Here is a 15,689-nt window from a genome sequence, read left to right as displayed (position 1 = left end):
CTACAGACGTTTAAACTGACTCATTAACTTCCCTCGCCCATTCTCTTCCATTGTCCTTGCTAACGAAACTCCGAAGCAAGCAGATCAATGATAAAAATGACATTATGTCTACAAATAAAAGCGCTATCTGCAGAATGAACCCCAGGACTGCGGGCAGTAACTGCCTGCCGCTTTAGGTCTGTCACTGGATTTAATTAAGAGAAGCAATCAACAATAGCAAAGTTCTCCCAGGTGATAATGCAGGTGGATTTAGGGCGACTGAGAGCAATTATCCAAATTGCCTGGGCTGCGGGATGATGACGTAGGCTTTTCTGGCCCACCACGGAGACGTGCCAGGAACACCCAAACCACCGTACCATGGAACTCATGGGGCTTGCGGGTGGCCTGCAAGCTGAATATGTCAAAAGTAGAACTTTCGTCCAGAACTTTCCTGTAATGCTCAGCCAACCAGCCTCTGGGAACTGCCCTGCGGGACCTCTGGGTGACCACTGGGGTCTGTAGGGTCCCCTCAAGGCTACCACTCCAGCCACCCAGACTCCCACAGGGAGAGCTGGCTGTAGTCCCTGGCAAAAAAAAAAAAAACAAACCTTAATATTTGGATGAGCCACCCATAATGTAATTACTCAAACAACATGGGAGTTTGTGGCTTTCAGTGCTGTTTCTACCGAAAGCGTACGTTTTTCCTACAGAGACCCCACTGCCAAACGACAACTTGCGAGCTCCAATTCATCACCTGAATTGAAAACAGCCAATTTAATTTGTTCCGATAGTAAAACCCCACAGAGAAAAATGCCATCCCCGAGCAGAACTGTGCTTGCCAAGTTTGGACCCGGTGCGAGCTACTGGGACCGCCTGGCAAACTTACGAAATCACAAGCTAACGAGGAAACCACGATGACAGCTGTAATTACCCTGACGCACACACCGCGCCTTCCCCGCGACCTAACTGCGTCTGTGCTGGAAAATGCTCCCGAGCTGTGATGTGGGGAAGGACAGGGGGCCCTATCTGGGCTCTTAGCCCCCCACCCCTGTCCCCTCGGGGGCCCTGTGCTAACTGACCTGCCAAGGGGTCTGCACAGCCCGCTGAGGGCACTCGGCGTCCTGCCGCTGCCGGCCTCTGACAGGGAGCCCACGGTGCAGGGAGGTGCTGGGCAGCCCCGTTCTGTCCACTCCCCACCACCAATGCCAGCCTCTGCCACACAAGTGTCTGCAGACAGACCGTGCACAAGGGCGACAGGAGAGGGGCCCGTGGCCATCCCAGGAACCTGGGCAATGAGTAGACCGTGGGGCCTGGAGTGCAGAGTCCCCAGGCCTCAGTTTCTCCCGACCATGAATTAAGTCCTCTCTGCACTGAGCAAAACAAGAAGTCCCAGGGCCCAAGGGAGTGAAAGAAATGAGGAACAGCTTCAGGAGGACGTGCAGGTGACAGCAGAGGGGACCGGAGCAGCTGCTACACCTGTTGGGGCCATCCGAGGATGACAAGGCGCATGTTCCAGTGTGGCCTGGCCCCAAGGCGAGAGAGGAGGCTGACCTCAGGGCAGCAACTCCTGCGCCAAAGGGAGGGAGCCTCAGGCTCACTCGGGTTGGAGACAAAGAACGGCCTGGGTGAAGGACGTCAGTGCCACTCTGAGCCCCGCACACCCAGGCCTCTCACAAGTACATACGCAGATGTATGTGCACACAGACATGCATGCATGAATACGCACAGACATGCAGACGTGTACACACACATACAGAGACAGACATACATGTACACTGATGTGCACATACAGATATACAAGAGACACGCACACACACATGCTCACAGACATACACACATGCACGCACGTGTGTGTACACACATATACATACTTTGAAACAAGCCTAGACGCAAGGAAGGAACAACCGAGTTCCAGAATTGCTTCACATCGAGACGAAGCACCTTGCTCAGGGTGACTCCCACAGGACACGTCCCACAGGCCACTCCTGCGTGTGAGGGTGAATTGGTCGAAGGAGTCACAAAGGGCGCTTTTTAGGAGGGACAATCGCCTGGTGTGCTTTGGAGCTTGGCCCTGATTGGACAGGGTCACAGACCGCAGGCTTTACAGGGAAACGTCTGTCCCCGCACACGTGCTGGCAGGAGGGCGAGCCGCAGGCCCGGCGCCCACGGGGCCGGGTCCCCTGCGTTTTCAGTGTCTCCAAACTGCAGGCCGGGCGGGCGAGGTGGGACTCCCTCCGCCTGACCTCCCGTGGAGACCGCGAGAGGCACGGGGCAGCCCATAAGAGCAGACCAGGCCTTTTTGGCAAATTAAAGGAAATTCTCATTGTTTCTCAAATGAATTGTCTACGGGGCTTGGAAGATTCTGTGAGTGGAAGTTATTCGTGATGCAAAAAACCAGAGAATGGAGGGTGTTAAAATAATCTTTTGGAAGTTTTTAGCCACTCTCATCTAACGTTTCAAATAAACCAACAGTAAAGACGAAAAAGACAGCGAGCACACGGGGAAGGTCCGGCAGTGGCCTCCAGGAACCTCTGCGCCGGGCGGGCGCCCCCGGCACGGTCTGTACTGACCCGCGCCTGCCGTTTCCACCCGCAGGGCCGGTCGCCCCCCCAGCGCTGAAGTGCCCACTCATCTGCTCGCCGCTCGTCTCCCAGAGGAAAGAAAGGGCTGGAAGGACCCCGGCAGGACTGCGCGGCTGCCGCTGCCATCCTGCACTCTTCCCGTCGCCAACGCTTTTCTAGGCATGACTGTGCCGCCCCTGGAAAAAGCCGCTCAGCGTTTCCCCTGCTCCACTGCAGAAGCCTGGGGGCGCGGGACAGGCGCCTTCCTGGAGGAAGTGCCAGCGCCCGGGCCCTCACTTGGGTGCCCATCTACCCCACAGGCGCCCGGGGGGCACGGGGTCCGCTCACCTGCAGCTGGAGCCTGGAGGACAGGCCGGCTGTGGCCTCCATCAGTACGCCGTCCTCCTTGCGGGTCCGGAACATGAGCCCCAGGTACCAGGGCACGGAGATGGTGATGTCCAGGTCACTCCAGGACACGATGCTCTCGCCGCTGAAGCGCTGGGGGTGGGGCATGGCTGCGGACACAGGCCCCGGGACCTCAGGCACCTCCCAAAATCAGGCTTCAGAGAATCTTGTTCTGGCCCCGGGGAAGGGGATGGGCCCGGGGAGGGGGCGTCCTGGGCCTTTTATATTTTAGTGCAAAGGCTGGTCTGAGACTTCCATCTGTCCCTCCCCCACCCTTTGGATCCAGCAGCCCCGGGCCCTGCAGAAGCCCACTCTGGGACCTGCGCCTCCTTCCTGGGAAGTGCGGTGAAGCCCTGTGGGCTCCCGACCCCGGCCAGGGGCGGCAAGGGGCTGCCCGGCTGGACGAGAGGTAGAGCGGGCAGCTCGGGGGCCCCAGGCTCAGTAGACGGGGCGCCAGGTGTGGGCCCTGCCGGCCCAGCCACACCTGCGGGGCTGGGGAGCCCGGGACAGGAGCAGGGGTTCTGCGGAGGACGGCCTCTTGGAGAGGACAGTGAGAGTCTGCAGCCAACACAGCGCGCCGCCAGAGGCTGCAGGCCCTAGACGCCCCTCACAAGTGGTCCCAGGTACCCCACATCCCAGAGCAAGGCCTCCCGGGCTGCCAGGCGCTCACCTTGTTCACAGTTCTTCCCGCCGAATCGGAGCGGACACTCGCAGAGGTACGTGTTCCATCTGCTAACACAGGTGCCCCCGTTCTGACACCAGGTCCCGTCACAGAAGTTCCTTTGAGCAGCACAGCCTGGCAACGCAGAGCACAGGACAGGGCCTGACGTGAAAACTGTCCCGGTCCCACGCCGGCCAGGCAGGCCTGGGAAGCGGGCCACAGAGAAGTGGCCAAACCCAAAAGCCTCCAGCAGCAGTGAGGACGTGAGACCTCGGATGGCCCCGAACACAGGGCCCGCATCAGGAGACTCCAGGTCTCCAGGTCATCACAGCGGGGGGCCTGGGCATCTGGGGACATGGGCAGGACCCTAGGATGGTGCGTGCCCCGGGCCGGCTGCCTGGCCCGGCACTGCCACAGCCACCTCCAGCGAGCCTGGACTCTGGGCTCCGTTCCCAGGAGGTGCCCACAACTGGGCACATGTGTTCTAGAGAAAAGATGGCTCCCCAGGGATGTGCGAGTGTCCCTCTCCCACGTGGCCGCCCCAACACCCCGGCGGCCATCCCTACCTGCCCTGGTGCCATTGTTGGCGATGAATGCAGCCATGTCCACGTGTTTGCCATCAACCGACAGGTTCCGCATGCAGCCCACAAACTGCCGGTTGTGCACTGGGAAGTCTTCCGGCAGGTTGGGGACACCCCCAAGAAGCAGAGGCCCCGTCAGATCTAGGGACCTGGAGGGTAAAGCCATCCTCTGTGACTCTGTGACATCCCGGTGGCAAGAGGCAGCCATGGGCTCTGAGGTTACATCAGCGTGGCCTCTGCTTCCAGAAATGCTTCGGTAACAGAGCAGGGAGTTGGGGGCAGGTGGGCAGAGGCCAGAACAAAAGGCCGACCCTGCTGCTGGGGTCACTGCTGGCTCTTCAGGCCTCTCTGTGCCTCAGTTTCCCCACACTCAAGTTATGTCCCGACAAGCTGGACGTTTGGGTTAACCAGTGACCACTTACTAAGTCCTGCCCACCCCCAGCCAGTCCACACCTAAGCAGGACGTGGAGCATGGTACTGTCCTCTGGCCTCCAAGCTCCTCCTGCGAAAGGGGTGGGTCCGCCAGCCAGCTGTCACGACCCTGGGGTCAGCCTGGCCACTCCCTGCTTTGACGCGTACCTCTAAGGGGACTTATTCCGGAAGGTTCTAACGTGTCAGAGGGAAGGCGCCCCAACCATGGGGAGGGCATCTGACTCCAGCCTGCACTGGGGTGCTGAGGCCAGAGTGCCCATGTTGGGGCCCTCCCCTGGGAAAGTGACCCCACATTTGGGGTACAGACACCCAGCGGCCCCCTCCCGGGATGCTCACTTCTTGGAGCCACTCTGAGTGCCCTGGGCAGCGCAGCTGTAGTTCCCGACGTAGCTTCCAAAGCGCACGGCCACAGCCGTGTCACAGTCGTCCACTGTCACCACAGCCACCTTCTCCCCAGACGGCCCGTGGGGCAGGCCCAGGCGGCCGATGTTGGGCTGTGGGAAGAGAAGGCACAGAAGGCGCTGGCGTTTTCCCCAGCCGTGCCGTGGCAGGGACACCCACCCCGCACGTCACCCGCGGAGGGCAGCTTGTGGACGAGGGGCCAGGAGCCCGAGGCTCGTTTCAAATCAGTTCCCCAAACGAGCTGTGCTGGGTTGCACGGTGTCCCCACAGATTTATGTCCTTCCCAGAACCTCGGAATGTGACCTTATTTGGAAACAGGGCCCTTGGGGTTGTAAGTAGGTAAGACGAGGTCACACTGGAGCAGGGTGGGCCCTAACCCGAGATGACTGGTGTCCTTAAAGATGACAGGTGTGGGGACACGCAGACTAACACCGTGTGACAACGGAGGCACATCCCGGAGCGACCGTCTACAAGCTATGGAAGGCTGAGGACTGGCGGCCACCAAGAGCTGGGAAGAGGCTGGAAGGGCCCTTCCGTAGAGCCTTCGGCGGGGCACGGCCCTGCCCACACCCAGGTCTCAGACTTCTGATCTCCAGGAACCGGAGAGAACAGACGTCTGTTGTTTAAGCCACTCAGTTTGCGGTACATCGTTAAGGCGGCCACCACCAAAGCCCGGGACCCCTCCCTTTGAACATCCGTGGCCATCGTCCCGACACTGCGACTCCTGCTCACCCCTGCGTTTCTAGGGTGTGGATCTCAGGACGCCGCTGTCCAGCCACAGACGGCCCACGCCTGCCCCTGCAGAGCGTGGCGTCCCCTGTCCTGGCCAGGAGCCTGTCCCGAGGCTGTTACGAGAGCTACTTCTGGAATCAGTGACGGGGGTGAAGCCTCTCCCTTCTTCAGGAGGCTGTGGGTTGCTGCCCAGGGAGGGGCCCACTTTCTGCGGGGACACTCAGGGGTCTCAGCTCCTGGCTGGCCCCCCCAGGACATGGAGCATGTCCACCCAGAAAGCCCTCAGATGCCTTCCTGAGGAGAACCGGCGCGACTCCACACCACCCGCGCCAGCCACGCAACTTGGGCGTGTGGGTGTCCAAGTTCTGGGCGAAGCAACTGGATTTCCTTGTGCATGTGCACAACCTGGGCAACAAGACCAACATCGGTGGTGACCGTAAAGATGACCTGGAACTTGAGAGATGTGCCACCAGGCCTCAGTGGCACATGACATACGGCAGCTCCTTGCTGCCACCAAGAGCACCTCTCCTACCGGTGCCAGCAGTGCCCCTCGCGCCACCCGTACAGAGGACGGGCTCAAGTCCTCCCCTTGAGAACTCTGGGTCAGTGTGAGTTTATAATGTGATGGTATCTCATGCTTCTTTATGATAACATGGAAATTGGTTGCTGTAAAAGCGTAGAATTAAATCATCCTCGATGCTTTTTAATAGGGAAATAACAACTATACAGTTCATTCAAAAAGAAATCTTCAGTTTTTAATAGGAACAAAGTATCCATTTGGTCAGGGACACTGGGCTGAAAGGCAGGACACAGAACTTCTGATAACAGGAGTTCACCAGATGGCCAAGATGTGTGACTTCAGGGGACCCTGTGAGTTGTGCAGTGCGCAGGCTGCACAGCTGTACGTAGCCCCTGCAGCTGAGACTTCCACTCCCCCTTGTCCAAGCATCTCCCCTGGACAGGACCTACCACTGTACCTCAGTTTCTCTGTGTACAAGATAAGGATTTAACATAGAACACCCACCCACCCTTCTCTGAATTACAGGGACTTGGAGGGTGACATCAACACAGATCCGAGTTCCCCACAAACCCTTCTCAGTTAAATCCAAGGGAGGCTCCTATCAGGCCGCCCGGTACCCTATTAAGCTATTTGCTCAATGATTTCACCTTTGGCTAAGCAGCAGGTAGAGGAGCACATAAAAAACGGTCCGCGTGCTCGATCTGTAACAGCAGCGCGCTGTGGAAACGCGTGGAAGTGCCCATTACGGGCGGCCAAAGTGTAAGGCGCGACCCGGGAAATGAGAACCTCCCGAGCTGCGCTAGCCCCGAATTATCGTTACAACTTATAATTTACATTTTTGGAGATGGCTGTGCGGCTTTGGAGGAAGGTCGTAAACAGCATTTATACTTGGGAAGCTTTAATGAAACTAAGCTACTATTTACAAAACTGCAGCTGTAAACTGCGGCGCATAATCGACGCTCAGAGCTACGAGATTCGAGCAAAACTGCCGGCGAGAGACAGAAGAACATAATCCACATTTGTCCTCAGAGTGGCACTTGCTGATGTGAGATGCCTGACTTTGGCCCGGCGTTTGTGACGCGGGGCAGCAGGCGGGACTTTCTGGGAGACGGGTTCTGACTGACGTCACCCAGGCTGTGACGGACGTCACCCGGTGCGCACGGCTGATTCGCGCTCCCAGGCAGTGCCACCGGCCACTCCGTCAACACGGACGGCCTGCTGGCCAAGGAGGGAAACACCCGTGGGTGGAGAGCTGGAAGATCCAGGCAGAGGGACACAGAGCGGAGTGGCGAGAGAGCCCACGTGGGCTGAGGCCTGTCCCCACTCCTCGGGGTCGCAGTCCTGGGGCCCCGGCGTCCTACCCCTTCTCACATGGCCCCCGAGTGAGCGGCGAGAGGGGCCCGCAGGTCAAATGCCCCAGCTCCCGGCCAGTCTGTCTCACACGTGCCGAGACCCGCTGTGGGGTCGGACCGGCGAGGGTGGGCAGGCAGCGAGTGGCAGGAACACGAGGCTGCCGGTGACGCGGGAAGCAGGGTGGGGGCCCCCCAAAGCAGAACAGCAGCAGCTCCACTGCCAGGCACACGCCCAAGAAAACTGGAAACGGAGACTCGAACAAAAACTCCTTCGTACGCGTTTACAGCAGCACTCGTCACGACTCCCCGGAGGTGGGAACCGCCCAGCCGTCCCCAGACGGGTGGCCAACTGTGGTCCGTCCACGCGGTGGGACATTACTCAGCCACGCGGGGTTGGGGGGAGCACCGATACACGCCGAGACACGTGTGGAAACGTCACGCGTGTAAGGGAAGTCAGACATACTAGCTTCGACCGTATGAAACGTCCGGCACGGGCAGGTCCGCGGAGACGAGCAGACTGGTGGTTGCCGGGGCCGGGCAGGGACGCGAGCGGCTGCTGATGGGCGCGCATTTCTCCCGAGGCGACAGCACGTTTAGATCGAGGCGGCGGCAGCGGTGCACAGCGCTGTGAGTACACCACATGCCGTGCTGAGACTCACTGCGGTGTGAATGTCACCTCGGCGAGAACACAGAGATTCCCGCGTGGGCATCTCCACGCACCAGCCACCGGGCCCTCGGGACCCAGGCAGCCTTTGGGAAGATCCTTTCCCGTTTCATCCACAAAACCGAGGTGAAATACGTTATTTAGCCTCCTGTCAAGGCGGCAGAGAATGATCAAAGGTAGCAACAGAGGCGAAGGTTCCCCGCAAGGGGTGACAGCGTGTGCACAACCACGTGGGCGGCGTGAATCGGGATGGGGGAGTGAACCTAGGACCCTGGCAGGTGTGGGTGGATTGGACCAGGTCACCTGCTCCTGTCGAGGGACGACAAAGCCAGCCGCAGCTGGAAGGCTGGAGCTCAGAATGGGAAGCCAGTGGAGAGGAAGCCGGGAGGTCGAGATGGCACCGGGCTTTCTTTCAGAGACCCACCCTCTCGAGTTTTATGTATTTATTTTTTCTTTGTAGAGGGGAGGGGTCTTGCTATGTTGCCCAGGCTGGTCTCAAACTCCTGGCCTCCAGTGATCCTCCCACCTTGGCCTCCCACAGTGCTGGGACTACAGCATGAGCCATCGTGCCCAGCCTCGAGTTTTGCAAAGACAAAGCAGTTAAAGCCGCGTGTCCCACGCCCCAGCACAGAGACTCGGAACTGGTGGAGAAAGGCTCCGTGGCCCAGCTGGTCCATGGCTGGTGACAAATGGCGCTGGGGAGGAATAAAGAACATGACGAGATGAACTTCGCCCTGAGGTCTTTAAGATGGATTTTTAACGTCTGCCACATAGTCACACAAAAGGAAAGGACGGCGCGGGGATGAAGGGGGCCCAATGGCAATGTCTGAGCTTCTCCCCAGGCCTCGCGTTAGAAGGTACCGGGCACGGGACGGGCAGGCCCAGCTCAGCGGAGGCACCAGCGTCCCTGGCATCTGTCCCTGGGTCTCAGCCGTGCCTTGGGAGGCAGCTGGCCAGGCCCTGAGGACCCAATACCTGCAGAGAAGGCACCGAGCCCCAGGCCCAGACACTCAGGGCTAAGCAAAGCAGGCATGACACACAGACCAGAGGTGACACGGACCAGGGGTGACAATGGCCAGCAGGGCCAGCGGATGGTGCCATCCCCCAGCCTCTGGTGTAGCCCCAGCCGGTGTAGACACCTCGGGGCAGGTGGGAACGGGGCTGGTGAGGACGGGGCTGGTGAGGACGGGCCACCACGCTCATTCCCGCTGCCACCTGAGAAGAAACCCGCAGTGCCACCAAGCAGCAAGGCCAGACCCGAGGGGGCCCCGCCGTGCCCCGCCGTGCAGATCCGGGTTCCTGATCCAGGAGTCGTCACTGGGGTCCGGCCCCTTTTTCTTTTCCCTCAGCGAATTTTCTTTCCTGTGTCAGCCCGCCCCACCGGCTTCCACTGAGCCACCCTAAGCAGCTCAGGGAGCTTTTGTGTGCGCACAAAGCGTTCGGTCCCCGTGAAGCGCTCGCGTTTCTCCAGCCTCTCAGCCTGCTGCACACGATCCGCGCTGGCAGGCCGGGGTGGGTACGATTTCAGCGCCAGGGAGGGCGGCGTGGGGTGCCCGCGGAACCAGACACTGTGAGGGGCATGTCTCAGGAAATGAATGAATTCACGCTCTGTGTCAGGAATGATTAACCGACGTTCATATCAAAGAACTCACAGATGGCTGGACCTTAGGAATGTTTGTGAAGAGTCAAAGTGCAGCGTTCAACAGTTACCGCGCCGTCATTTCTCAAACACAACGAGGCTCGAGCCTGACCAGCCGACGGTCGCCCCAGGAAATGTGGGCAAGACCCCTGCCCACTCAGGCAGAGGTGACAAGCCCTCCCGCGGAGGCAGCCGCAGCGGTTCTCTGAAGCTACGTGGGAGATCGGCAGGCAGGGCACACGGAGAAAACACCCGGGTCCAGGCACACTTTCAGAACCCAAGCCGAGCTCCCAGGACTTTGCTGGAACTCAGACATCAAACCAAGGTGCTACCTCTCCATAGGCCCGAGTGGGCGTGGGCAGGGCCCACACGCTCCCAGGCAGGTGACGGGACCCTGCCCTGGCGGGGTGACCACTCTATGTGGGTGCTTCTGACCCCAGGATGGCGAGTCACTGACAAGTTTGCGTCCCTTGCCAGGTATGGAGGGCTCACCCAAGACCACACAAGACAAGGACAGAGAAGGATGGTGGAGAGACAGTTCAGGAACACGCAGAGGTGTCCTGAAACCGCAGCATCTAAAACCCAGGCCCGGCCAGCCAAGCCACCGCCTGACCTGAGTCTTCCCGAGGCACTGCCACCGCCTGGCACCTCCTCCCTCCTCGCCGGGCCCCGCCCAGGGCACAGCGCACAGGTCCCGGCTCCGCTCACCATGGAATCCCCAGGGCCGGGACAGGGTTGGCCAGTCGAGCGTGATGAACAGACGCCCCCCCACCTCCCCCCCGTGTTGGGTTCACCTGCACCCCACTTCTGCCAAACGTGGTAAATGTTTGAGGAACCAAAGAGCTAGGCCAACAGGCCAGCTTCCCCAGGGCGGTGAAAACTGGCCGTACGATTTGGAACTCAGCACGGATGCCATTTCTCCAGGAGGACCAACCACCTGCTCGGGCGGACTGAGCTGGCTCCTGGGGGACAGCCGCCAACCGCAGGGAGTGGCCGGAGCCAGAGCTGGTTCTGCAGCGACGGCTCGGGGCCCTGGTCCCCCTCCGGTGTCCGCAGTCGGCGCTGGGCCCTGCACAGAGGCATTAGTCACTCCGCCTCCCTCAGCCAACTCGATCGCCAGCAGCTCAGAGAGCTCAAAAATTAAGTTACAAAAATATTTACTTCTCCTGAGTTTAACATTAACCACAACCCTCCCTCCCCCAAGACCCAGGCCATTATTGAGTTGTTTTCTTTAAGACACTGGGAACCCACGTCCTGGGAAGGGCAGGGTGTCCCGCTCAGGGCTGTGCGCTCCCAACTGCTGCGCGGGAGCCCGACTGGGCCACTTTGGGCCACCAGGTGAGGGGACAGCTCCGCGCTGTCCCAAGTGGTAGGATAACCTCGAGTCTCTCCACACAGCCCCGGCTAAGAGGGGGCAGGTGCAGGTGACACACTGCCCTCAGCCCAGGCAGACTCTTCTAGAAAGTAGGGAAGTGCATAGCTGCTACCTCTAGGGCTGCCGAGGAGCCGAATGAAGGGACAGGTCTGAAGCCCTGTGCTGTGACGCTGGGTTGGCTGATGTTACCATCATCCCCGTTACCAACACCGGTAACACGCTCCCCAGCTGGGAGTATCTGAGGTCTGCGGGGCTCACGGGACAGCAGTGTCCACGGCGTCCGATGAGCGTCACCTCCCAGAAGCTGAAGGGTCATGTCCCAGCCCCACTTGGGAAAGTCACGTGACCTTCCTGCGCACCAGGACTGGTCTGTAAAACGGGGAGTAAAAATAGCGCCTTCCTGGTGGAGTGCGTGAACTGTATGTGAAGGGCCTGGCGTCCTGCCGGCGGCGTGAGGGAAGCAGCCCACAAAAGTTTGCCGCCACTGTTATTACCGCTCAAAAAGATGGGAAGAAAAGCAAAAAAATGCACAAATGGCTGTTCTCCCTGAAATTCTGCTGTCTCAGTACTTCCCATGTTGAAATAATAAAGTTTCTTTTTACGTCTTTAAAGAAAAACGGAGCAGTTAGCAGCTCCTGCAGCGAGTGCCTCCGCTGCGGAAGCCGGAGCCGTCCTCCAGCTGACAACAGCGCCGCCCGCAGCCTCCGGGCTCCGGTCGGCGCGCCATTTCCTCCAACTGTTCGCTTACCCAAGAAAATAACGCGCCGTGCTAATAGACTTATTATTACCATGGGAGCATTTTACAAAAAGAAAAGATTTTCAACAAGGGTCAGAACCAACTAGTCACCTAGAGTTTCTTTAAAAATAAATCACACCAGGGTTGGGCTCCGTGGCACACACCTGTAATCCCAGTGCTTTGGGAGGCCAAGGCAGGAGGATCTCTTGAGGCCAGGAGTTTGAGACCAGCCTGGGCAATACAGCAAGACCCCATCTCTACAAAAAAAATCAAAAACTTAGCCTGTAGTCCCAGGCACGCACCTGTAGTCCCAGCTACTCAGGAGGCTGAGCCAGGAGGATTGCTTGGGCCCAGGAGTTAGAGGCTGCAGTGAGCTATGATTGCACTACTACATTCCAGCCTGGGTTGACAGAGCAAGACTCTATTAAAAAAAAAAAAATCACACCACAGCCTTCTATTTCTCAGACAGGGGGGCTAACCCAAGTTCCACTGACAATTCCGGCCATAGACAGAAGTGAAGAGCTCGGTGCTTTCCTGGTGGGTGTGCAGTACCCTCAGAAATGCAAAATCATGGGTCAGAAGGCAGGTGTGCCCTTAGCATGGAGTGTATCCTTGGCGCTGAATACAAACAAGCTCCTCCTAAAGGTCTCCATGCGCTCCACAGTGATGAATCTTGCTCTGAAAAGGATCGAACAGGGCACAGCGCCAGCTCCCACTGAGCCGGACCCTTGACCAGACAAAAACCCCAGGGTGGGGTCCGCAGGAGGGAGCCGGCGAGTCCGGCTGCTGCCCCCGAGGGGCTGGGCCATCAGGATCAGGTCCCCTCTGCAGCCTGGCTGGCTCCCCTGCCCCAGGTATTCCGGGAACCTGGGAACTTAGACTACCGTGCTCAGAGAAGGGTTTCTTCTCCAATGACAAATGAAAGGCTCAAAATCAGGGGCCGGAGGTCCTTAGGTGATACACGGCAACCTCCTGCAAAGCTGCGGCAGCATGTCCTTCTCTTGAGGGCTTTGTAGACAAAAAGTTGCTCAGCACAAACCGTGGCTCCCTCAGCATTCACGAGCAGCTCACAGCCCTGCACAGGTGTGACACATAAATCCAACCTCTGTCACTGCCAGCTAGAGAGTCTCGACAAACAAGAGACGGAGGAGAGCGGATCGTCCTGAGCAACAGTCCTGGGGCCTCCTCCGCACGGGTCCCTCAACACAGGAGCCCAAGGGTCCTGGGAAGGAGGATTGATGGGTCACAGTCCATCTTCCAAATATGCCTCCTCTGAGCAAGGGAGACAGGCGTACCAGAAATGTGCACGCTCACACTCACACTCACTTATACTCACGTGTGTGTACACACTCATACTCACATACTGCCATGAGCGTGCTCACTAGCACACATGAACTCGTACTCACCTTCACACAACCTACACACACACACACACACACACACACACACACTCACTTGTGCGCTCACACCTGGTGCACACACTCTTACAAAGAGCCCTGGCCTGCTCCTGCTGGGCCCTATCAGGCCCCTCTGTCCCCAGGTTCTGGGCTGTGACAGAGGTCCCCGGGACCCCTCCCGTGCTCAGTCCTCCTGCCTCCCCGTCCTTGCCTGCGGCCACTGAGGGGTGCTGTGCTCGGAATCTGTGATGACGGTGGGACCAGGGGTGCTGAATGGGAGGGAGAAAGCACGGAAGTGGCTGGAAAAGGCAGAGAAGGTGGGGGGAGAGGGACGGTCACAGCAAGAGAGCACATGACAGCCATGGCACCACGCACGTGAGCCCGGCACGTCACCCAATGCACGTCGGCCACCATCACCCTCCTCGCCTGGGTCCGGGCTTGGGGAGGAGAGGCGGGAAGGCCTGAGCCCAGGAGGGAGGGGGTGGCCACAGCACCGGGCATTTCAAAGCATCGGGAGAGAGGGGACAGGGTGGGCGGAGAGGGAGGGAGACAGACGGGTGGAGGACACAGCGGCCGCCATGCCAGACAGGAAGCAGCCGTGGCCGGGCGTGAGACCAGGGCTGCCCAGCCCCAGGGGTGACTTTCCATAACAGGGCTCTGGGACACAAAGGCCAGGGTGGGGCTGCGCTTCTCCACAGCAGGTGACTCCTGCCATCTGTCGAGGCCCGTGTTTGGGAACGGAAACCAGGCGGCTTATCTTCCTGCTCCACCGCGGAGCAGGCCGGGCGATCCCCACAGCGCGCTGTCACCTCCATCGAGGGCTCATCTCTCTTCGCGGGGTTCGCTGGGCACTCGGAGGCCCCCCCACTGGCTTCTACTACCTGCCTCACTTGGTCTTGAGGAGGCATTGAACACTCCCAGCCCGAGATGCGGGATGAAGGCAGCGGCCACAGACGTCACCCTGTGACGCGATGGGAGAGTGTGGCGGCATCGCCTGGGTAGCAGCGTGGCTGGGGGACATTTATGGAACTGCCACCTGCGCTGGACAAGAAGTGGGCTGGGCAAGCAGGAAGCACCGCCGGGGGGAAGCCCGGATTCCCCTCCATGGCGGGGCTGGGGCTTGTGAAGGGCGCGACCTCTCGCAGCGTAATGGAATACCTGGGGCGCCCCGTCCCCACGTCTTAAAGGTGCCATGGACCCTGCTCTGCCGTCGGAGGCGGGGGGAGCAGGGCCAACAAGACCCCAGAGCAAAACCAAGAGCCCCCGTCATTGTCCCTTTCACTGTAAGGTTTTCTGTACTTTGCGTGGCTTGTTTAGCTTCTTTATCTTGCACATTCTTTAAATCCAATGACTTTTTAAACAGAAAAAGTCAAAGAAAAAACTCGAAATGGTTCCTAATCCTGTGACCCAGATACTCCTGCTCTCTGTATTTTTCTGACTACGAGCGCACGTAAGAAGTCACAGAAGGGCATGAAGTGAACACCAAACCCTCCTCGCTTCTCACCCTTCTTCCCAAAGTGCCCGCCGTGTGGCACATCATTTGCAAAAAGGGACCACGGCGATGCCTCCCTGTACATCCACCCTGCAAATGCGACTTCCCAGCACCTGTCACCGAGGGATGATTTCTCTACCCTAGAGGCTGGGCTTGGCCACATGACGCAGCCCGTGGGACATCAGGACACTCGAGAGAAGGCTTGAAGAGCCCCGTGCACTGGGCTCACGCTCTCTGGCTGCCGGGAACACTCTACGGCCGCACACACAGCCCGGCCCAGCCCGCCGCAGGGTGACAGGCCCCGGCCGCCACAGCTAGAAGCCTGGACACATGGGCGAGGCTGTTCTAGAATCCAAGTCGGGGCGGGACTACATGGACCAGAAGAAACACCAGCCAAGCCACAGCATCAGGAGGGATGATGGATATCTGATGTTTTAAGACACCATACCTTGGGGTGGTTTATGACGCTGACACATGCCGTCAACAGCTTTGTTTTTTTTTTTTTTCCAGAGGGGGTAGGGTAGGGTTATATTTCAGAAAAACATATGCATATATTAATACTAGCATATTTGTAAATCTTTAGAAGTTCTTCTAATTAGATTTTTATTTTGAGGTAATCCTAGACGCGCATGCAAGCATAAAGCACGATACGGAGAGATCTCGTGTGCCCTCTGTCCGGTTCACGCCAACGGGAACATCCTGCGGAGATGGTGACCGTCACGCCTGGGCACGGACCCGGACACAGCAGAGACGAGAACACC

At 58.9% G+C, this 15,689-nt stretch overlaps 1 protein-coding gene across 1 annotated transcript in view; it reads right to left on the bottom strand.

Annotated features, from left to right (window-relative positions):
- The window catches only part of CELSR1 (cadherin, EGF LAG seven-pass G-type receptor 1), a gene marked incomplete at its 5' end in the record, with an annotated part of 157,796 nt that overhangs the window by 36,052 nt on the left and 106,055 nt on the right, over nucleotides 1-15,689 (bottom strand). The window contains 4 exons of the mRNA XM_012655575.1: nucleotides 2,889-3,055; nucleotides 3,616-3,741; nucleotides 4,173-4,336; nucleotides 4,956-5,113. Of these exons, the coding sequence (XP_012511029.1) occupies nucleotides 2,889-3,055; nucleotides 3,616-3,741; nucleotides 4,173-4,336; nucleotides 4,956-5,113 (615 nt within the window). The remainder of the gene's footprint in view (nucleotides 1-2,888; nucleotides 3,056-3,615; nucleotides 3,742-4,172; nucleotides 4,337-4,955; nucleotides 5,114-15,689) is intronic.

The sequence above is a fragment of the Propithecus coquereli genome, unplaced genomic scaffold (genome assembly GCF_000956105.1).
Source record: "Propithecus coquereli isolate 6110/MARCELLA unplaced genomic scaffold, Pcoq_1.0 Scaffold480, whole genome shotgun sequence".
Taxonomy (NCBI): domain Eukaryota; kingdom Metazoa; phylum Chordata; class Mammalia; order Primates; family Indriidae; genus Propithecus; species Propithecus coquereli.
This window is presented reverse-complemented; position numbering and strand designations above follow the sequence as displayed.